General features: G+C 39.1%; 1 protein-coding gene across 5 annotated transcripts in view; it reads left to right on the top strand.

Moving 5' to 3' along the window:
- The window catches only part of LOC131255389 (ACT domain-containing protein ACR2), a 40013-nt gene extending 29558 nt beyond the window's left edge, over positions 1-10455 (top strand). For 3 of the 5 annotated variants that reach the window (XM_058256094.1, XM_058256093.1, XM_058256089.1), the window contains 5 exons: positions 315-429; positions 8213-8280; positions 8658-9317; positions 9919-10023; positions 10126-10455. In XM_058256094.1, the coding sequence (XP_058112077.1) occupies positions 372-429; positions 8213-8280; positions 8658-9317; positions 9919-10023; positions 10126-10455 (1221 nt within the window). In that variant the 5' untranslated portion in view covers positions 315-371. Of the gene's footprint in view, positions 1-303; positions 430-8212; positions 8281-8657; positions 9318-9918; positions 10024-10125 lie in introns of all 5 variants that reach the window. The other 2 variants (XM_058256092.1, XM_058256090.1) reach the window with 1 other exon arrangement.
- Positions 10456-23318: the final 12863 nt, after the last annotated feature.

Genomic DNA, 23318 nt, shown 5'->3' with positions numbered 1-23318 from the left:
AAAGTTGTTTCATTGTTATCTACTATGGTGAGCATTTACCTCGTTCGAGATGTTCAATACCTTAAACGTGCCAAGTGAGCAAGTGATCAGGATCACCAAAGTAGGTCTTTTCCATAGATATATAATACATGATTGAGAAATGCCAGTTTGATTGTCTTTAATTATCCATCATCTACTGTCCATAGTTAGGAAATGTTGAGTGGACATTGTCTTTATACACCATCCCACCTGCAATGAATAAGGTTTTCGATAGATTTGTTATTGTATTTTTGCACTACGTGATTGATGGTTGAGATTATATAGTGTATGTGCAGGTGGACTGTGATAATAAGCATGGTCTACTTCTCGATGTGGTGCAAGTACTGACAGACATGGATCTTGTCATTTGCAAGAGCTACGTCTGCTCCGACGCTGGATGGTTCATGGATGGTATATGCTACTACCATCATGGTCATCATCATCATTATCATTATTCATTTCATACCATTGTTCAAAAATCGAAAATAGGAACTCAACTAGATATCTCACTGAGTCCAGATGACTCTGCAAAGGCTCCTTCCTTGGCTCAACCTGATATTTGATAAATTATTAGATTATTAATAACATATTAAAATTATTTTTATATTCTCAATATATATTACTTAAGAAAATTTATGAAAACAAATTCCGCAAAGCGGTACACATGCAAATATGAAACAATTGTGTGAGCTTTGATTTTTCCATGAGGTTTCTTTTACTTAAAAATCAAACAATTTCATTCTTTATGTGGGCCACACAATGTACAAAACAAATTAACAGTTAGAAATATTTTCTAAAAATTCATTAATATATATGGGGTGCGGACATTAGGTGGACCGTTCAGATTTTGGACTCACATCAGGTATGATTAGTTCTCAAGAAGTTCTCACAAGAGATTGTGAGAACTGGTGCGCTCGGCTATATATATATATATATATATATATATATATATATATATATATATATATATATATATATATATATATATATGGGAAAAGGTTTTATGCTGGAACTTCTCATGAGGTCGAGCTGTGTGGGACCCACCATGATGTATGTCAAACATCAACACGGTGCATTTGATGGGTCCCCTTTAAATAATGGGATATCCCAAAAATCAGCCGAATAAGGAATTTAGGTGGGCCATACCATCTAAAATCATGTGAACACATGGCAAAAACATATTAAAGCACTTGGTGGGGCTCACCTGAAATTTGGATGCATCGAAAACTTGGTCTGACCCCTCAACCAAGTGGGACACACTTAATGGATGGGCTGGATTTGAGAACCAGTTCTCAATGGACCCAACAAATGATTATGAATGTTTTAATGGAGGATTACCCCTCTCAACTTTTGTATGTGGTGTGGTCCACACAAGTCACGGATTGACTTGATTTTTAAGCCCTAGGCCCACCAGCTTGACCTCTTGGGAAGTTCCCATGAGCTCGACCGCATAGAACCTTTTTCATATATATATATATATATATATATATATATATATATATATATATATATGTTGTGGCACATCCCAAGAGTAAAATAGCCTCATTGATATGCCAGAACATCTAAATGGTGTATTTCACTTTATCTGACCCACGAATCACAATGAAGGAGAGTCTTCTTTTTTTCTTTTTTTTTTGGAGGAAAATGCTTGGCTGATTATGGCCTAGTCATATGGGGGAATGACTATTCGCTGATATGGATGGACAACTTCATGTGGATGAGATCTACCACGTCCATCAGGTAAGGGACCCCATTTTAGGAATTAATCTTGAACATCACACTAATCCAAAACTCAAAAGTGGGGCTCACTATTGGAAATAATGTAAAATCTTGCCTTAAAAAAGTCCTCTAAGTTCACATGGTGTGGCCAAAACAAGGTGATTTTTGGTAAGTACCTTCGTCCCCGGCTATTCACGTCAGCCGAAGGGATTGGGTGACATATTAAACTAGAGTGGGTCCCCACACTAAACTAATGGTTGGGGTTCCGTCCAATGTTCTCTATGGTGTGACCTAATTGAATTTTGGGTGCCAAGGTGAACATGAGGCAGCAGACGTAATGAATGAGGTGCATCTCATATATAGGTTCTCCTCCATGGATGAATATCATATGACTACCCATATAACTTTGGCCGACGAGTATGAGGTTAGCCCTCTGTATGACATTGTAGAACAAATTTATTCTGCAAGTGATGTGCGTGGGGCCCACATGGCTATTTCACACCTAGGGTGGGCCACAACGTATTAAAATAATTAAATGTTTAGAAACAGATTTGTAACTGTTAATTTACTGTGTATGTTGTGGCCCACGTAAGGAATGAAATTGTTTAAACTTCCAAGAGAAAGATCTAAGCATTATTATTTCTAACCTCCCTTTGAGGTGTACGATTTTACACCCGTATGGAATTATCAAACTTCTAAGAGGAGAGTGATTTTAGCGAACCATATGTATAAAGAAGTATATCTCGGTAAAACCTTTTATGCCGTTTATGTTTTTTTTTTTTTTTTTTCTAAGAAAATATTTTATATTCGAGTATTTTTCCATAAAAATTAAAATAAAATTTATTTTGATATATTTCCCTATTTCTAAAAGTAATGTGCCAAAAGCTTGTACTCCAATCCATTAGACATTTTCCCCTCCCCTGGGGTCATAGATTAAATATAATCTTCTCATTTAAAATAATTATAATAATAATAATAATAATTCCAGTTGAGTAACTCGATTCAAATTGATCAATTCAACCGAGTCAAGGCCAAGTTGATCAAGTCGAAAGCCGGGTCTTGTCCAATCCAAGTCTACATAATAACTCAACCCGAAAGCTAGCCTCAGCTGAGTTATGAGTTGATTTACGAGTTTTAGAAGTATGCTCCGCATGATCTCTCATTTTTACATGAAAATTACCAAAAGTTCCACTTGAACTCTTAGGTGCTGGGGACCTCCCTTTCGAAATTCTTGCTTGGTAGAGGTATTTGAGAAACAACCTTATGAATCACCTTACTTCTTTCATCTCCTACCTCAGTAAAACGCTATCAAAAGTAGGAGACCTTAGAAAACATCATGTTCTGCTTCATTGTACAAGTGGTGCCCATGTCTAAATGATCTTGAACGTCAATCTGATAGGACTCACCATTGATGATTCAGTGTTTTACTCATGAGACGGTACAGGAATATTCACCATTGTCCATTGACAACATCTTTTAAGTTAATCTTAGGCCTTGACTTAAAGACTCCATTGATGAAACTTGAATTCAATTCTCACCATTATTTTTGTTACTCAAGTTGACATTCTGGCTTGCATTTCCATGCTTACTTGTCAGTTTTTAGACCTCTAAATGGCTTGTTTTGCATGACATGATCCTTATATTTGGATAATGAATCCATCGCTATCTTACTCTATTGACAGTCTTTACTAGGTCCTTTGATATCCAGTATTTTTTATTTGAATAAAATTACTTACTACTCCATGAAAACCTTTAGTCTCTTCAAACTATTTCCAAATGTTTGCATTTTTATTTTATTTTGACATTGGGGAGATCATTGATACTTGAATCATTGATGGTAGGACCCATAACATCAATTCTTTTGAATTATGAACCACAGAGCCATTTATGCCAAATGAAAACACGTTGTTGTACAATCCCTTGGCATTTATATCTATAAATAAAAAAATTAAAAAAAAAAAATTAAAAAATTAAAAAACTAACTGCAAGGCCCCACTTTGACTAGATGGTGAAGCATTAAAACCTTTTACAATGGGCCTACTTTTTATACAAATAGTGGCAATGAGAGATTTTCAGAGAAATGAACTGATTTCTAATTTCTAATGTTTTCAACATTCCCAAACACCCCAAAGAAAAACCAAGTGAGCCACAAAAGGCATTCTCTTAAATTATTATACCAAGTGGGAGTGTTGGGCAAGTTTTTCATGTATCAAAATAGCTGAGTGGAAATGTTTTACAACTTGGAGTGGACGCTCACCAATTATGGTAAACGGTTTAATAGGAAGTGGTTCAATAGTAGATCCAACCAGTCCCAACCCATACTTTCCAGTTAAATAATGTAGATGATAGTTCTCATCATGAAACAAAAGCATATGTAGCAGAGTAATTGGGATACTGATACTGGTAAGTAGGAGGCCACTGGTGATTTGGACTGGACCTCATCTACTTTAAAGGAAAGCAAGTGGAAAAAAAAAAAAAAAAACAGGCCAGCATTGACCAATGCTGGACGCTCCTGGACAAATACTCTCTTTCTGAAAATGACCCCACCTGTTCTCTCTCTCAATCCAGTTTTCAGGTTTCAAGACGCTTTGTGTTGACTTCCGAACACCATAGCATTCGGCTCATGCAACGCCCCAACACTGCTTGAGTTTGTCTCTTCCCACTTACACCATTAGAAATTACACCCAAAAAACTGGATGGGATTGAAGAGAACTCAAGAGAGCACACAATAATGGAATGGGAAAGCTTGAATTGCACTAAAAGAAGATTACAACTTGAGGGAGTCCTAAATACGAATACTCCCATAAATATAAGCCAAGGAATTCTCTATAAATCTTACACCAACGGTTTGAATTATATCACTTATCACTCATCCAATGGCTAAAACTACTCTAGAACTAATCAGGATATTTACATACTCTCTTAGCAAAAACAAAAAACTCACTACAGAACTCCAGAACATTTTAAAGGTCTCTAGACAACTCTAGAAATTCTAGTTCTCTAAATAAAAATAAAAATAAAAATTTAATCTCTTATACTATGTACAAGCATCTCCATATGCATAAGTAGAGTAAACATTCGGTAATTTCCTGCATTAGCCTCCACACCATGACAATTCTCCCCCACCTCTTGCATGGACACCCTTGTTGAGCTTCCATGGATGAACCTTTGGGCTTGATCCTCAAATTGCTATAGTGTCAGGCCCTACATCTAATCATGTGTGGAGAGAGTAGTTGTTGCCCCATTCTCCAGCAATGGACCATAGTTATCCTCCTTAAACAAATCACCCCCCATTGTTTATTTTAACCAAGAGACATGCCTCCACGATCTCACAGCCCTTCGCTATGACCCAATCCCATGAGGTCTATAGTCACTGGGCTATGCCCCAACCATTTCCTGATCAGTCGAGAGTGCTCCTCCAATCAACTCTACTCTACGCAATGGCAACCTAGTTACCCTTACCATGCTGGTACTCTAGCACCAAGTCAAGACTCCTCAGCAGTCCTGCCAACAAGCTTGTTTCAACACATTGTCTTTGAATTCCCAAGGGCCTTCTCCTTGTAGTCCTCTTAAGAAGATTTCACCACCAATGCTCTCCCTCCTCTACTTTGGTTATTTCATTCATAGTGTACCTTCCTTATAACCCCTGATTAGCCAAAACGCTGAGGCCCTTTTAGCCTTTGTCTTCCATAGAGGGCATGCAAGGAAGTCTCTCATCCATGATGCAAACCAACTGAGGGCATTAGAACCATGGTGCACTTAAAAAATCAATAGTCTATAATGACTTGGAAGTTGCCTAGTGAAGCAACAGAGAGACATCCTCAGCCATATCTTCAATGGATTTAACTTCTAAGTTGATCGTTCTTATCCTGTTAGAGTCCTTCACCAACATCAGACAAAACTGTTTTGCCTCCTCTCTTGAGACGATGCTATGAGTCCATAACTCCCGTGTCTACCCTGGTTCGAGTTGGCTTCCATTGATTTATACATCCACGTACATTTATCTCTCTCAAGTAGTTTGGATTCCTTTACCACCTGCATTTCTATTGCATTGAGTAGTTGGATCACCTATATCCTCACCTCCTCACCCTCTTCTTTGCCTTGGAATGAATTTGTCAATTTCCTTTTTGGACACCCCCTTGCCCAATAGTTATCGTCCTAGATAAATAAATTAAAGTTTCTCTCCTTTGTTTTGGGCTTGCCCTTACCTTCTTCTAGCATTTTGAACTCTTCTTTTCCCTTCATTGGACTTATCTCCCCACTATTCCTGTTCTTGGAGTGATTGGTAGACTCAGTCTTCAAAGCATTACCAGCCCAATTAGAGCTCCTCTTAATGATCTGCTCAACAGTTGCCAGTGTAAAACGACACTAATCTTGTAAAACATGACATTGCAACAACTACTCTACCCATGGCTGAAGGCCATTCAAGAAGTGGAGTTTTATCTGTTAATGTGATGAATGCTTCATATAATCCTGAATTGACCTAGTGTGTTGGAGTTTCATATTATCTTCCTTGTCAAATACTACACATTCTGAGGAATAAATTGTACCTTGAAGCTCTTCTTGAACTCCTCCCATGTCTTGATGTTGTAACGAAAACCGTTCAACATGTCTCCATGTCCCCTACACCACCATAGCATTGAGTTCATCAGTGAGGTACATGATCAATGTATATACTTCGACCTAGCTTCCCTTCAACTAGCAGCCCAAAAGTAATGCTCCATTTGCCATAAGAAATCATTCAACTCCTTGGTATACCTTTATCCATTAAGCAGTTGGGATCAGGAATCCTAGGTTTCATAACCTCTCCCTTGAAGCATATCCATCACTCATCATGACCAGCCTAGCACACACCTACTCAAATCTCATTTCCCATTACCTACATGATATCAGAAGGGTCTTGAGAACCTCTACAGTAGTTGCCTTGTAGCCATTGCTTGCTTAAATCACCTCAGCATAAACTTTTTGGGTTTCTTACAATTTTCCCAACCTTTCATCCATATAACAATGGCAGTCTCTAAATTGCCAATGTGATCCTCCAATGAACTAAAGCCCATGTTCACTATTGTGTCATTGATGGGATAAATCATCCCTGTTATTGTACTCGCATGTTTCAAGGGTTAGGGATGCACTGAATAATACACATAATCAATAGCCTAATCACATTACTAGGTGTGTATTCAACACACGCATGAAAAAAAAAAAATGATTTTTAGGTCGTAGGGTCATCAAATATATAGAAGAGATGGACTGGATAACTGGTGCCCTCTGTTTCTTGCGGGCATCGACCATGGGTCACACTAATCCATTGGTTAAAAAAAAAAAGAACACACACACACACCAGAGCTCTTCTAGATATTTCTATACTCTTCTATCTACAATCATTTCAAAAATGTGACTCTACATGACTCTTTTTTTTTTTTCTAGAATTTTCTAGATTTTGCGATTATATACACAAGCCTCTTACATGTATAAGTAGAAAATGGCTGATACACAAGCACTAAGAAATTATACAAGTTGCATATATTAACTCAAAAATAAATAAATAAATAAATACCTTGAGACCAATCTAGATAACCTAAACAAAGAAATCGTGTTTGCTCAAACAATCCTAACAGCTGATTTTTGGACACTTGTTTGAATTTAGATCATTTAATTAAAATTTTCATTTCAGCTGTCCGCTGAATGCCCCACCCACCACTAGGATATTCAGGCAATCAGACTGTGGCTCACAATTTGGAGAGTTCATTTGAGTTGGTTACAAGACATGTTTACAATTTCTGGGCTCCTGTCTATCAACTATCACACTCTCCCGGAGTTTTTGAAATCGTGGGTTGGAGCCCTGCCACCGTCCACATGCAACCGCACACTGCAATGTAGTACACTTGTGCAAGATCCGACCTGCATATTGTCAATATGGCGCAATCGTGCAAGATTGGAGCTCTTCATTAGGTGGACTGCACGTTAATGTCTTCTGGCCTAAAAATCAATCGAGGCATCGCCCAGGTGGGCCAATTTGCAGAAAACAGATGGATGAATAGAATAAAACTGATTGATCTATTAACTTTATTTTGCACAGTGCAGTCCACCTGCAAAAAATGGTCACTATTTTGGCCAGAAGAGGTAAACACTGTGGCCCACCTGTTTGAAAGCTTAGATCTTGCATGTGTATCTGGCACCAGAGCAAGGTTTGTAAAGGGAGAACTACAGTGCAGTGGATAATTTTGCCAAAAAAAAAAAATCTGGCGAAGATGGTCTGAGATGTAAGAAAAAAACAAGGAGCTTGCTTTTTTTTTTTTGTCCCATCCAATGTACGACCAACCTAATAGTTGAACATCCAAATGATCTTCACAGTTGGTCCCACATGATACATGGCTCAGATTTCCAAGACATGCTAGGTTGGCACTTGGGATGCATGTGGAGTTGCGTGGGGAGCTACAAAATCTCCTCTCATGTAACGTCCTGTTGCTTGCAGTCTTCCATGTGAGAGATGAGAGCGGCAACAAAATCAGGGATGAAAGGCTCATCAACTATATAAAACAGGTATGGGTTATCTTACGACCACTCGTTCATGGGCCATTGTGAAATTTGAACTGGTCCATTCATCAGGTGGGGCCTACCTCGAAAGTAAAAAGACCAGGCTGATCCAGTCATCGAATGGTCTGTTTATCAGTCCATTTTAATCATCTATCTTCCATACCATATGAAAACCTGGATCTCTCACAGAAACTGCTTATATCTCTCCCGTAAAACTAACTCTGAGACTTGGACTGACTTGTTCAGTTCAGTCCTGAGTCGAGCTGGGACTCGCCCAAGTCTGACATATCCAAGAGGTTGAGTCTTGGTGCCTTTACCAGATCAGACTTGGAAGTCCATGGAGAAGCCTATTAAGCATCTCCAGTAATTTCACATATATGCAGGCCATAAGCCCAAAAGAGCTCCGAAACACAACAGAGGTGAGGAGCTGCAGTGGGAAGATTGCCAGTTCCGAAACCTCAAGTGAGCATACAGCCATAGAAATGACCGGCACCGATCGACCTGGTCTCTTTTCAGAGATATCAGCTGTCCTTACTGACCTTAGGTGCAATGTCGTCGAGGCCCATGCCTGGAGCCACAATGCACGCCTCGCATGCATTGTCCATGTCTCCGATGAGTCTACTGCTGGCCCCATTGACGACCCCAGTAGGCTTGCCACGATCAAGGACCACCTCTCTACTGTCCTCCGAGCCGACACCGCTCCAGATGACCAGATTGGCAGAGTCAAGACAGCCTATCCTGGAGATGATAGCACAGTGAGTCACCAGGAGCGCCGGTTGCACCAGCTTATGCTAGCTGGTCAGGATTTCCATGGGCCGGTGCAGTCAGTGACCCCTGTGTCACCTGAGAGAGCAGCCTGTGATGATGAGGGGAGGAAGACCATTGTGTCGATTGATAGGTGCAATGAGAAAGGGTATTCGGTGGTGCACATAGAATGCAAGGATCGGCCAAAGCTCATCTTCGACACGGTATGCGCACTTACAGACCTGCAGTTTGTGGTGTTCCATGCTTCCACCATCCGTCATGACTCTTTTACAACTCAGGTGGGCCTTCCTTTTTTCTGTGTTTTTGCTCTAACCTTTCCTGTATGGATTGACCACTGCAACTGTAAATTTACTTTAACAGTTCAGTGACTTGTGAGCCTCAACAGATGTACATTTTGTTGAAGCTCCCACTTTTGTACATGTGGGGTAATGGTTCCATGATCCAACAGTTGACCTGATGGGCTTCCCTGCTTAACATGTTTGTTATTTGAAAAAAAAAAAAAATTTAAATGTATAACCGTTGGATAAGAATCATGAAAGGCGTAAACATTGGGAATTGGATAACAAGGCGAATTCATTCACCAACCTTTCCCCGGGACCCAAACGCATTCAACCCCACGCTACTAACGGAATCCAATTCCCTGAGCGTTGGACTCCCAGGAAGCAAACAGAACCCCTTAGGACATTCCAATCTAGAGGACCTATAAGAACCCTGCTCCACATGGGGCCCACCAAATCAATAGGCTGGACTGCCGAAGCAGGCCCCACAGACATAATTGCAAGCATCAGCCAGTTCTATCATCCCTATTGACTGTCTACGCGGGATGACGATACAGCTTGTGCATGAAAAATTTTTTAATAAAATTTGGCATTGTTACAGGAATACTATATCCGGCACGTGAATGGATGCACTCTGGAAACGGAGACTGAGATGCAACTGGTTGCGAAATGCTTAGAGGCTGCAATAGAGCGCAGGGTCTGCGAGGTGTGCATGTGTACCTCGACGAAGGGGGAAAAAGGAGATGATTCTTACTCTAAATACCCTTTGAACAATTCCAGTGAATTTCTTTTTTCCCTACCTTTGCAGGGTGTTCGGCTAGAGTTATGTGCCCACGATAGGGTAGGTCTGCTCTCAGATGTTACCCGTCTGCTACGTGAGTATGGACTCACTGTCGCCCGGGCAGATATCGAAACACAAGGAGAAGAAGTGATAAATGTATTCTATGTACGGGATATCTCTGGAAATGCCGTTGACATGGAGATCGTAGACTCGATGAAGAGAGAAATGGAGCCACTAGCACTCCAGGTGAAAAGCGAATCACTGCTGCGGAGGTCAAACTCGCCTGAGAGACCCCGCTTCTCTTTTGGCAACATGCTTCGTTCACAGATAGAGCGCTTCTCCCAAAACTTCATTTAAACCAGGTAAAGGAAGAAATCACAGGAGCGAGATACTTTGTACATACATCATACTTTTGTACATATTGATTTGTCGTCAGCTTGTATATAAGTTAATGTATGTACAGGATTCACTGTTTTAAGTCGTGTTACCATGAATCTTGGTTCAAGAGTGAAAGGACCACTGCAAAATTACAGGATGCAGAGAAATGTATTAAAGAAGGAACTTGTGCTCTTGAACGTTGGAAACCATCTTATCTTAATCCATGATGATCACAAAGCCCAATTGCAACTCAATATCTTCCAACATGGACCTGGAATGATCTGAACCGCTATTTGGGGGCCATCCCAAGTTATGATTGGAGTGAGGTTAACCCCACTATGGATGATTTCCCACTTCTGCTGAATTGCCTTGTTGCAGAGGTGGGGATGAGCCTGTGAATGAAAAATGTGTTTGAATAGCATTGTTGGAAAATTGTTGTGGGTGAAATTTTATTATGGCATCAAAGCGGCTCCAAGATACAGAATAGCATTGCCTGTCTGTTACGTGCAGTGAGCAGAAATTCAAAATTGTAAAAGTCATAATTGGAGAGGGAATGGGCTTTTTGTGGCAACAGGGGGATTCAAGTCACACAGAATGGCCACGTAGCAAGGGTAGTGGATTTTTGCAGCAATTCTAGCACACGAAACGTGGACAAGCTTAGAGAGGTCCTCCTGGAGAGGTCAGTGCAGTATGCAGTGAACAGTGAGATCAAGCTCTCAGAGTGGGAGGACAGGTTGGTTTGGAAGCACATGGCATCCAGTGACTTCTAAAAAGTCTGCATGGAATTGCATCATAGAAGCGAAGGAACAAAACATGATTTTTAATAGGTATGGCACAAGCACATTCCACCAAAGTTGTCAGTGTTCGTCTGGAAGCTTATGCAAGATGTGATTCCTGTAGAGGCAGCAGTCCAGAGTCTGGGTATTCTAGCATCCAAGTGCTAATCATCCGGTTCAGTGTGTGAGTGACCAGCAGTGCACGCTCTTTAGCACATGGACAGCAGGCAACAGCAACAGATGAAGGAGAGTAGGAGCGGATAAGTGTGGGACAGGGCAATTGCATCTATCGTAATGGCCGTTATAGCCCCCATAATGGCCATTACAGCCTTTAATATATATATATATATATATATATATATATATCATAATTAAAATAAATAATAATAATAATAATAATAACTGTATCGACTCCATAATGGCTGTTCGGGCCATTTTTCCATGTAACAGTTTTTGAAAACCTTGGTTAGTTGAGAGAGGAAGTACCAGAGGAATCAATGTTGAAAACAACGGAAAGGTTGGCACTTCAGATGCAGGAGGGGAGGTTGAAAACAGCAGTAAACAGTGACCCCAAGGGAGATTGCTAGAAGCAGCAGCAGTCGGTTTAATGTGACAGCATTGCAAAGAGCTGCGAGGGATTCCAAAGCAAAGGGCGACAGAATTGGCAGGAATGGCAAGCAATGCCAATGTTGAGATACAGCAGCAATTTAGTGACCCATTGTGGCTATCGGAGGCTGTTGCAGCTACTAGGAGAGCAAGCATTGCAGCGACCCAGACTGCAACTCACCAAGAGCAAGCATTTCAGGGACTTGAATGGAAGTCTTATTGCTTGTCACAACTGTTATGGGGTTGCAACCAATATGACTGAGGAGACTTTGGCTTTCTTGGGTGAAATCTGGATTTGTAGGGCTAAGGGCTTATCAAATGTGTATTGAAAGTGACTCAAAGTCCTTGATGAGTGCCTAAATAGGAAAGCTAACCCTCCTTGGGAGTATGGTATCCCAAGAAAATAACTCTATGACATATGCGCTTGCGAGGAATTTGGGGTGGGGGGGAGACAGTGGAGTTACCAAAGGGAGATTTGAGGTTGTGATGGTCCAGACTGGGATTAGACTTTTCAGATGCCATGATGTCTATGCTGCGGTCTTATTTCCACAGGTATAGTTTTGTTATGGTTATGATGGCTGCCTTCCTGTTATTTTCTTGTTTAGATGGTGGTCATTCTTTTAGAGGCATGTATGATCTTTTGGAGAAGTGATCTTAGAGTTTTGTGTGGGTTGCGGTGAGGGGTCAGCTCATTGCGTGCGAGAACTGATCGTATAGTTGTATGGGTTGTGGTGAGGGGGTCAGATCATCATGTCCCCAGCTGGGGTTGTATTTGCTCCTTTTGATCAATATATTACAGCTGGTGTGCTCCCACCTTTCGACAAAATAGATAAATAATACAGAATTGGCTTGTAAGAACTCATTTTCATTGACGATCCAAACAGTCTCATGTATGCTTCAGGATAAATGCTTGCCTTGTGTTTTGATGTATTCACATTGAGTTCAAAGGCCATTGACCAAAATTTATTTATTTTTGAAACAATGATGATATATATATATTTTTTTTAAAAAGAAAAAAAAAAAAAAGGCCAAAGCCAAAGCAAAGAACTATACAAAAATACAACCAAAAACCCCCCCCCCCCCCCCCCCGCGCGGGAAATCTACCCAACATATAATCTAGAAATGCCCAATCCACATGATCATAAGTTTTTTCCACATCGAGCTTGCAAACCATACCTTCTTCCCCTTTTTTATAGCAAGAATCCACACATTCATTAGCCAACAGATAGCAATTGACGATTTGTCTACCATCCACAAAAGCCCCTTGAGATTATGAAATATAACATTACCCAGCACTTTCCTGAATCTTGAAGCCAACACCTTTGCTAGAATCTTATATGAACCCCCCAACAAACCAATTGGACGAAAATCTTTCAAACTTTCTGCTCCTTCCATTTTGGAGATCAAAGCTATAAAAGTTGTCCCAAGCAATGTTGTCAAAATCATTATCGTATCGCAAATCATACTTGGGGTTGAATCGTATCGTAAATCATAATTTTTTATTATTATTTTCTTAATAATTGATTTTTTTAAAACTCATCAATCTTCCTTTTGCCATCAATATGCACTGAGTAATACCATGCCATGATAGTGTTAAAGGAATCTTATTCCCTTTTTTTTCTTTCAAGAAATTTCCCTAAAAAAAATATATACGAGGGTCCTTTAATAATTTATGATCTTGTTACCTTTCTAGAATGTAGAATCACGGTGGAAAAGCGGCCTTTGATACTGTAGACCAACGAGAAAAGACATTTTGATTTCGAAATATTTTTCCATAATACATAATAATATTACTGCAAGTCATACATACATCAATTTGTTGTTTTGAACAGTTAAGAAGTAAGAAATCTCAAAATAAAAATAAAAATTTACATGATTTAACATTGAAGAGAATATATATCATTTAATCTCTTGCAAAGAACAAATAAAATAATTTACCTTTTCTAAATGATTCTTGAAGCTCCCACCAATTTAAAAACATAAAATGAAAGCAAGCCAACTAAAGCTTAAAATAAATGAGAACAAGTATAATTTGAATCACAAATAAAGATTTTAATTGTGAATCGTAGGATTCAAACTATATAATCGCAGGATTCATACGAAAAGGGTTTTAAGGTTGGGATTCAAATCGTTTTGCTTAAGATTCAACTACAATCGTATATCGTAAATCATAAATCATAGGATTTTAACAACACCGGTCCCAAGTTGTGTTGCGATTAAGCCTTTCTCGAAAAATTCTTGCATGAAGTGAATTACATCACCTTTCACACACTCCCAAAATTTTTGAAAAAATGCTATCAGAAAACCATTTGGCTTAGGAGCCTTATCACTGCCCAACTCTGTCACTGCTTGATTTCATCTTCTGAAAACGACTGTTCCAGCGAGTTCACCTCCTCAAATGAAATTACTTCAAAATACAAATTGGCCAGAGTCGGCCTTGTACTCCTATCCTTAGACAAGAGTTCTTTATAGAATTGAAATATGGAGTCACAAATTTTATCCTTTCCCTCGATCCTTTGGCCCCCCACCAGTAACGAAGAGATCTTATTTACCCACTCTGCTAGCCAAATTACAATCCCTTGGAGTAACTCTGCTAACTAGAAAGAAACCCCTTGGAAATGGAATCCATAAACATCTACATTTGTTGAATTCATGTCCCTGGAAATACTGACTAGGGGTAAGTTGTAAACAGTTGCAAGCAAAAGAGGAAATTAGATTTCCCTTCATTTAAGCTATCTTGCAAATTCCAGAGAAATATATTCCCTCCCAACAACCAAAATTTTGAAATCCTCTCCGAAAACATTTCTAAAATCCTTAGAATGGCTTTTCCAGTGCCCAAATACAACAAGCATTGCGCCTTTCTCAAGGAATCTGTTTCCTAGAAGCCAAACAACCCCTTAATGGAAACGGCTGCTTTGGCATAATGCCTCAGTCAGTAAGCTTTCAAATGGAGATTTTACACTTCTCCAAATAAAAGAATGCTATTTGCAAACTGAGTCAGCTCCGTGCAAATTTTGAATCACATCCAAATGGGCAATTGTACTTTTAAGTGAAATCGGTGAAGATAAGAAGCAAATACAAAGTATTGGGATGGAAGAATGGGCATAAAGAAGACCACAAGAGACACTAGAGATGATGCATAGGTGGTCTAACGTGACCTTTCACGGAACCCATTTATGCTCAAAAAGAAGATTTGGCTTCAACTGAAGGATTTGATGGTTCATGGAACTTCAATGTTAACTGCAGCATATACTTGCTTATCAAGTTCACACCATCGGTTCTACAGGCAAGTTCGATTCTAGATGAAGTGGTTAAACTTCCATTTCATTGTCTAGTGCAATGCTTCATAAAAAAAATAAAAATAAAATAAAATAGAGAGAGAGAGAGAGAGAGAGAGAGAGAGAGAGCTTCTAGGTCTGTTTCTGGTCATCTTACTGACAGGATGGACCTAAATGGAGGAAGGAAGAAAGAAGTACGGGGGCTGAATCATAAAAAAGAGACTTTAACATAGGAGGTTCACTAACCACCATGGGGCACTAACAAAAGAAGGCTTTCATACTGGCCTCACTGAATTATGCAGGAGTCTTAAATGACAAATTGTCAATAAGAAAACAAAAACAATAACAGAAAGACATCTAAAAAGTGAGGGGGTATGATACAGAAATACCAACCCTAGCAGCACCTTTTATAGGTATATAATTGACAGCACCATTGACCTTGATATGAAGCTGACAACTAAAGAAAACACTATTTCAAACAATCTTCAATATCATCTTAAAATGGGTGTCCCTCTTTTCTGTCCATGAAGTAACTCCTCTTTTTATATGAGCTTGTGACAAGGGGTCTTGAAAAGGATATAGAAGACAAGCGAGACCTTCCATGATAGTGTAGGTTGATTGGTTTCAGTTGAATCATTCTAAATCATACAAGGAGAATATGTTGAGTAATTCTTCACTACCCGCTGATATCGATTGGGCATGGATTATCAAACAAACTAGAAAATGAGCTTGAGGGATCAGAAAGCAGTTTCCATATTCTATGGCTGCTTGGCTGCTTCTCAATTTGCCTTCATAGGCATACTCTCTTCAAAATTCAATGGCCCCCAACATCTTTTTTGTTAACAAAGCAAACAAAATCACCAAAATCTTTATCACGAAGAAGCGACCTCGTATCACTAGACCCTTCTGATGATGCTCCACAAGATGGCTAATGGAAGGGTTCTCCACAAGATATTACCTCTTACCCCAAAAGGCCTGCCTAATTTTCTTACCATAACATTGGCTGCTTTATCAATAAGCGTTCGACAATCATGGAAGAACTCAAGGAAATAACTCCATACATGCGCACCATCATTGCCTGAGGTTTTTTGCATTGCCAGGGTGTGCAGTATCGGTTACATATCGGCCGTATCGGCCTGGTAATGGTCTGGACCGTTACACGATACAGGGTCGAACCCCCCCCCCCCGATTCTGTATGCGTAACGGCCATTACTACCCCATAACGGTCAGGGTGAAACGGTCCAATAATGGCTAGTTTTTTTTTTCTTCTTTTTAAGGTCCGATTTTTCGCCTTTTTTTTTATATACTTCTTTCTTCCAAACTCTTCCTAAATCATTCTATAGCAATTTTCAACCACTCTTAACTTGAAATTATAGATAAAAACAACTTATATTAAGGATTTTCTTGATTCGAAGCTCTGTGGGCCATTTTCAAGAAAATTCCTCAAAAATAGATATTTATACTTTTTATTCAATGTGTTGTTGCTTTAATGGTAGAATGTGATGTGTTAATCATAATTGAACATATTAATGTCCATTTTACAAATTTTGGATGTGATTTTATATATATTTTTTTAATTTTTTCTATTTACGCACTATTTTTGGCCCTTTTTTTAATTCAAAAAATCATTTTTTATTTAATGTATTGCTATTTTAACGGTAGAATATGATGTGTTAATCATAGTAGAACATATTAATGTCCATTTTACAGATTTTGGATGTGATTTTATATTTTTTTTTAATAATTTTTTTCTATTTACGCACTATTTTCGGCCCTTTTTTTTTAATTCGAAAAATCATTTTTTTATTTAATGTGTTACTGTTTTAATGGTAGAATATGATGTATCATAGTAGAACATATTAATGTCCATTTTACAGATTTTGGACGTGATTTTATATTTTTTTATAATTTTTTCTATTTACACACTATTTTCGGCCCTTTTTTTTTTAATTCGAAAAATCATTATTTAATGTGTTGTTGTTTTAATGGTAAAATATGATGTGTTAATCATAGTAGAACATATTAATGTCCATTTTACAGATTTTGGATGTGATTTTATATTTTTTTTATAATTTTTTCTATTTACGCACTATTTTCGGCCTTTTTTTAATTCAAAAAATCATTTTTTATTTAATGTGTTGCTATTTTAATGGTAAAATATGATGTGTTAATCATAGTAGAACATATTAATATCCATTTTACAGATTTTGGATGTGATTTTATATTTTTTTATAAATTTTTTCTATTTACGCACTATTTTCACCCCTTTTTTTAAATTCGAAAAATCATTTCTTATTTAATGTGTTGTTGTTTTAATGGTAGAATATGATGTGTTAATCATAGTAGAACATGTTAATGTCCATTTTACAAATTATTATTGGGATTTTATTTTTTTTCTATTTACGTGCTATTTTCGGCCCATTTTTTAAAAATTCAAAAAATTATTTTTTATTTAATGTGTTGCTGTTTTAATGGTATAATATGATGTGTTAATCATATTAGAACATATTAATGTCCATTTTACAGATTTTGAATGTGATTTTATATTTTTTTATAATTTTTTTCTATTTACGCACTATTTTCAGCCCTCTTTTTTAATTCAAAAAATCATTTTTTATTTAATGCGTTGCTATTTTAATGGTAGAATATGATATGTTAATCATATTAGAACATATTAATGTCCATTTTACAAATTCTAATTGTGATTTTAAATTTTCTTATATTGGACATGTTTTGGAGCTTGTTAGGGTTTAGAACATAAAATCATCTTTATTGATTAGATTCTGAAAACTGTATATAAATTTAGAATAGCGAGTAGACTCACAATCTCACATAGACATAGGTCATATCTAATCTATATCTAGTATCTATCTACCTGAAATGTCTGGGTTTGGTCAACAAGTGAGGATATTGGATGGCAACATTGTCAGAGGGTTAGTGGTGCTAGGCACCAAATGAAGCGCAACTATTGTGATAGACTAGTAACTGGTGGAATTACGCGTCTCAAACAATATTTGGCACATCGAAAGGGTCAAGTTGCGAGATGTACTAGAGTACCGAAAAAGATAATGATTTTAATGCAAGCCAGTCTGGATGAGTCGATGGGTAAACGTGCTGCTGGACAAAAGAATAAACATGAGATTTTGGATGCGGCTCAACAAGAGGTGTTTAGTCCTGAATATATGGGCGTTCGTGATGAAGATATTATTGATTCTGACGAAGATTTAGATTGGAAATTAACTATAGCTAAGAGAAAGAGCTTGCGTCTATCTCGTGAAGAGGAAGAACGTCGCCGCATGTTTGGCGCAAGTGAGTCAATACATGACACTGAGGGGGGGTGCAGTGGGACTGGGACTGGGACTGGGACTAGGAGTGCAACTGGGAGTGCGACTGCTTCTGCAGGTGGGGGTGGGGACGGTAGGTTTAGTGGGTTACGACGTATGTTTGGGAGCCGACGAAAGACATCTTCATGTGATGCCCCTATACATTTTGATGAAGAAATAAATGAGCCTAGGAGACCCTCTATTGATCCAATCCTGTTTAGGAAAGAATCAACTAACAAAAGAAAATTAAAAAAAAAATTGTGGTGTAGAACTTCCGTTAAGAAGCTAGGTAGGGCAGCAGCAAAGTTATTTATACATGCCAACATACCTCCTAACGCGGTCAATTCTCCATATTGGCAAGTGGTAATTGATGTTGTAGCAAAAGCAGGTGAATGAATTAAAGCTCCCATGGCTAGGGATATTAGGGGGAAATGATAGATGCAGAGTATACAGATGTGAAAGCATACGTAGCTACCTTTAAATCTGTATGGCAGGCTAGAGGATGCACGATCATGTGTGATGGTTGGACTGGCCCAACCAGACACAGCATGATCAACTTCATGATATACTGCCACTTAGGATCTATATACCACAAGTCAATTGATGCCTCAGAAGTAACAAAAGATTCTAATTATATTCCTGGACTAATAGATAAAGTTGTGGATGAGATTGGAGAGGAGAATGTAGTGCAGATTGTAACAGATAATGAAGCATCATATAACCTTGCAGGACATAAATTGATGAAAGCAGACCACATCTTTTTTGGTCACCATGTGTTGCCCATTGTATTGATCTTATATTGGAAGATATTGGGAGGAAGAAGAATGCTAAGGAAATAGTCGAAAGGGCAACAGAAGTAACAACGTTTATTTACAACCATAATCAAGTAGTCGCAATAATGAGAAAGTTCACAAAAGGACGAGAGTTGTTGAGGCCTGCGGCAACTAGATTCGCAACAAACTTTATAGCATTAGAAAGTTTATATCAACATAGGTGAGAGTTGAGTAAGATGTTCGCTTCCCGTGATTGGCTCGACACAAAACATGAGCAGAAGACATCAAGGACACCGGTTGAAGTTACGAACACCATACGGGACAATAAATATTGGAAGAGGATCAAGTCGATCCTAAAAATGATGGAGCCACTACTGAGGGTACTCCATCTTGTTGAAACCGATAAAGCACCTACCATAGGCTTCCTATACAATGCCATAGATAAGGCAAAGTTGGCAATTCAACGTAATTGTCAAAGCTGAGAGTCTTATTGAAGGATGATCAACAGGAGATGGACAAGACAACTCCATCATGATCTTCATGCAGCAGATCACTACCTGCATCCTAGGTACAGATATACCCAATCATTTATTGCGGATAATGAAGTTCGTGTCGGGCTAAAGAATATGATAAAGAGATTAGAGCCTAACTTAGATATGCAAATAAAGGTGTTAAATGAATTAGATATATTTGGAAATCGTCAGGATAGCTTTGGAGATGCTCTTGCACAGCATGCATCTAAGTTGCAACCAACCGAATGGTGGATAAATTTCGGAGAGAGTACGAAGGCTCTCCAAAAAATTACAGTAAAAGTTTTGAGCCAAACAACATCTTCTTCTAGCTACGAAAGGAATTGGAGTTGTTTTGCGCTAATTCATTTAAAGAATAAGAACAAATTGCAGACTAAAACATTGGATAGACTTGTCTTCATGCACTACAATAGAATGCGACGACATCATAGGAGCATTCCAGCCGCCGATGACACAGACTATTGTCCCATAAACTTGGACAATATTTATGACGAGGATGACCCGCTTCTACCTTAGTTGGAAATAAGAGAAAAGCAAATTGAAGAGGATAGTGAATAATTGGAAATTGATGACCCATTAATACGCACAGTGCAACAAGAGAGTCGTGCAGCTGTGTTGGACCCAAAAAGAGGGGCAACTTTTATGCCAAGTACAGCTCAAGATCAGCAGAAGAGTACGAGCAGTGGTAGCGTGACCATGTCAAATGATGGTAATGATGACGCCCTTGCCCCTGGTGCTGGCACTTCTGGTGTTACTTAGCACACCATACAGCCGTCTACATATCGTGATGCCGATGAACATCGACAAGGTAGTACACGAGATCGGGCTTATGAGTGTACCGAGTCACGATACAGCCAGCAAGAGGAGGGTAGGTGACGCAGGACAACCCTAATTATGACGCATGCTCATGGAGATAATTAAATAGCGGAAATAAAAGAAATAAATGATCTAAAATTCTAACAGTAATCATCATAACTGAGAAAATCGTAAAGGAAACATGCAATGGAGCGGGCCATCACTACAACCATGGAGTATGGAATTCAATTACTACTTAGGTTGGATCCGGCGAGGGATGAGACCTCCCGATCTTGCATGGTCACACCCAATCGATCAATGAAAATCACTAGTCCGAAGAACCAAGAAGTTTCTCGGATTAGGGATTTGAGAATTTGGGGATTTAGGGTTTAGATCGGTTCTCAAGATTTTGATCGAAGAAGAATTAGCCAAAACTAAAAAATAGAAGGAAGAAAGTTATTACCTTGAGGAAGTTAGAGGGGCACAAGAAGAAATTAGAAGAAGAAAATCAAGGGGAGAGAAGAAGCACCATTAGAGAGAAGAGAGGAAGGAGGCAACCAAAGGATTTGCTTTTCATTAATCAATAGTTGAAATTCGTGTTTAGGGCTTTACCCCACTTAAATAAGCAAATAAAGACATAAAATTACTAAAATACCCCTAGGATAAGCAAATAAAGATATAAGATTACTAAAATACCCTTAACTAAGTCAAAAAACGTGCAAATAACATAAGTATGGGAAAGTTTGGGCGCTCGGTCTTCTTTCTCCAATCTTCCTTCACATGTGTCTTCCCTAAGTGGGGTCTTCTATATGTCCAATCACATGTGAAAGGTCTTCAGCTCCTCAATATTCGCCTATCCACAAGGACGGCACTTGTGGTTGGCGCTTTCTTCGTTGGTACACCTTGAATGCACCTGTGTCCGCATCAATTCCCCTCGGGTGAGAAAAACTCGACCCCGACGAGTTGAAACTTTTGTAGCGCTCAAGTAGATCTGGATCAATACCCTGCAATGCGTCGCCCGACAGCCACGTAGATTCAGACGATGATTTGTTTTTCCACTTGACAAGATACCTTTGGAAACCCCCATCTCTCGTGGATACTATCTCGTCATCCAAGATTTTCTCAATTGCTTCTTTATGGGTAATGGGTGGAGGAGGGGGTGGAAGGGGTTGAGTAGCAAACTCAGAAAAAGGCCATGAAAGAGACGATGTATCAACAATGGGAGTATGGGCACGAACTAGATCTTCCACATTAAAAGTTGGATTAATGCTCATTTCAGATGGAAGGTCAACCCGATACGCGTTGGACCCAACCTTTTGTAATATCTTGAATGGTCCAGCACTACACGCTTGTAATTTCTTTGCTGATCCTTGAGAGAATCGCTCTGGCCTTATTCGCACCATTACATAGTCTCCTTCTTGAAATTCTTGCACTCTACGATGAGAATCAGCTGAAACTTTATAATCATCATTGCTCTTATTTAACCGCTGTCTAATATGTGTATGCAAATCATGAATATGGCGTGTGAATGCATCGGCTGACTCAGAAGACGTTTGGGTAACAGACATAGGTAAGAGATCTATGGGCATTCTAGGTTTATAACCACTTACAATTTCAAAAGGACTCAACCCTGTAGATCTATTAACTGACCCATTATAAGCAAGTTCAGCAGTTGGTAAAATTAGGTCCCAAGTCTTAACATGTTCACCCACTAGACAACGTAGAAGATTTCCAAGGCTACGGTTTACCACTTCAGTTTGACCATCTGTTTGTGGGTGGTAAGCAGTAGAAAATTGCAAACGAGTTCCCATAATGTGCCACAGTGTCTTCCAAAAATAGCTAGTAAATCGAACATCACGATCAGACACCATGGTTTTAGGTAGCCCATGGAGATGCACCACACCATCAAAAAAGATACGAGCAACATGAGACGCATCTGACGTCTTCGAACATGGGAGGAAATGCGCCATTTTAGAAAAACGGTCCACAACGACAAAAACGGAATCGTGCTTTTTTATAGTCTTGGGAAGCCCGAGCACGAAGTCCATACTAATGTCCTGCCACGGAGCATGTGGCACTGGCAATGGCGTGTACAGCCCGGTATTTTGCTTTCTTTGCTTTGCCAGCTGACATGTTCGACACTGCCCTAAAACTTTGGCTACGTCTCGCTTGAGGCTTGGCCAATAGAAACGATCTTCCACGAGGGCAATGGTCTTATCACGACCAAAATGGCCAGCTATCCCTCCTGAATGAAGCTCCCAGATGAGGAATTTACGAAGGGACATACGGGGAATACAAAGTCTGTCTCCCTTGAAAAGAAAGCCATCTTTAAGAACATATTCACCCATAATTTGCTGGTCACTAGAGAGCGACGCGTAAGTACCCCCAAAATCAGGACATATGGGGTATTCATCTTTTAGTTGCTCAAATCCGACTACCTCTACACTCAAGGAGTTGAGCAACGCCACTCTCCTACTAAGGGCATCCGCTGGTTTGTTTTCAACCCCGGCCTTGTGTTTCAAAACAAACGAATATTCCTGAAGAAACGCTACCCACTTGGCATGCCTTGGGTTGAGTTTCTTCTGAGAATGCAAATATCTCAAAGCCTCATGGTCAGAAAACAAAACGAATTCTTGCGGTAGGAGGTAGTGTCGCCAATGTCTCAGGGATTGCACTACCGCATAAAATTCTTTGTCGTAAGTGGAGTATTTTTGTTTTGCCTCATTCAGTTTTTCACTGAAATAGGCCACTGGGTGTCCTT

The sequence above is a fragment of the Magnolia sinica genome, chromosome 9 (assembly GCF_029962835.1).
Source record: "Magnolia sinica isolate HGM2019 chromosome 9, MsV1, whole genome shotgun sequence".
Lineage (NCBI taxonomy): Eukaryota > Viridiplantae > Streptophyta > Magnoliopsida > Magnoliales > Magnoliaceae > Magnolia > Magnolia sinica.
This window is presented reverse-complemented; position numbering and strand designations above follow the sequence as displayed.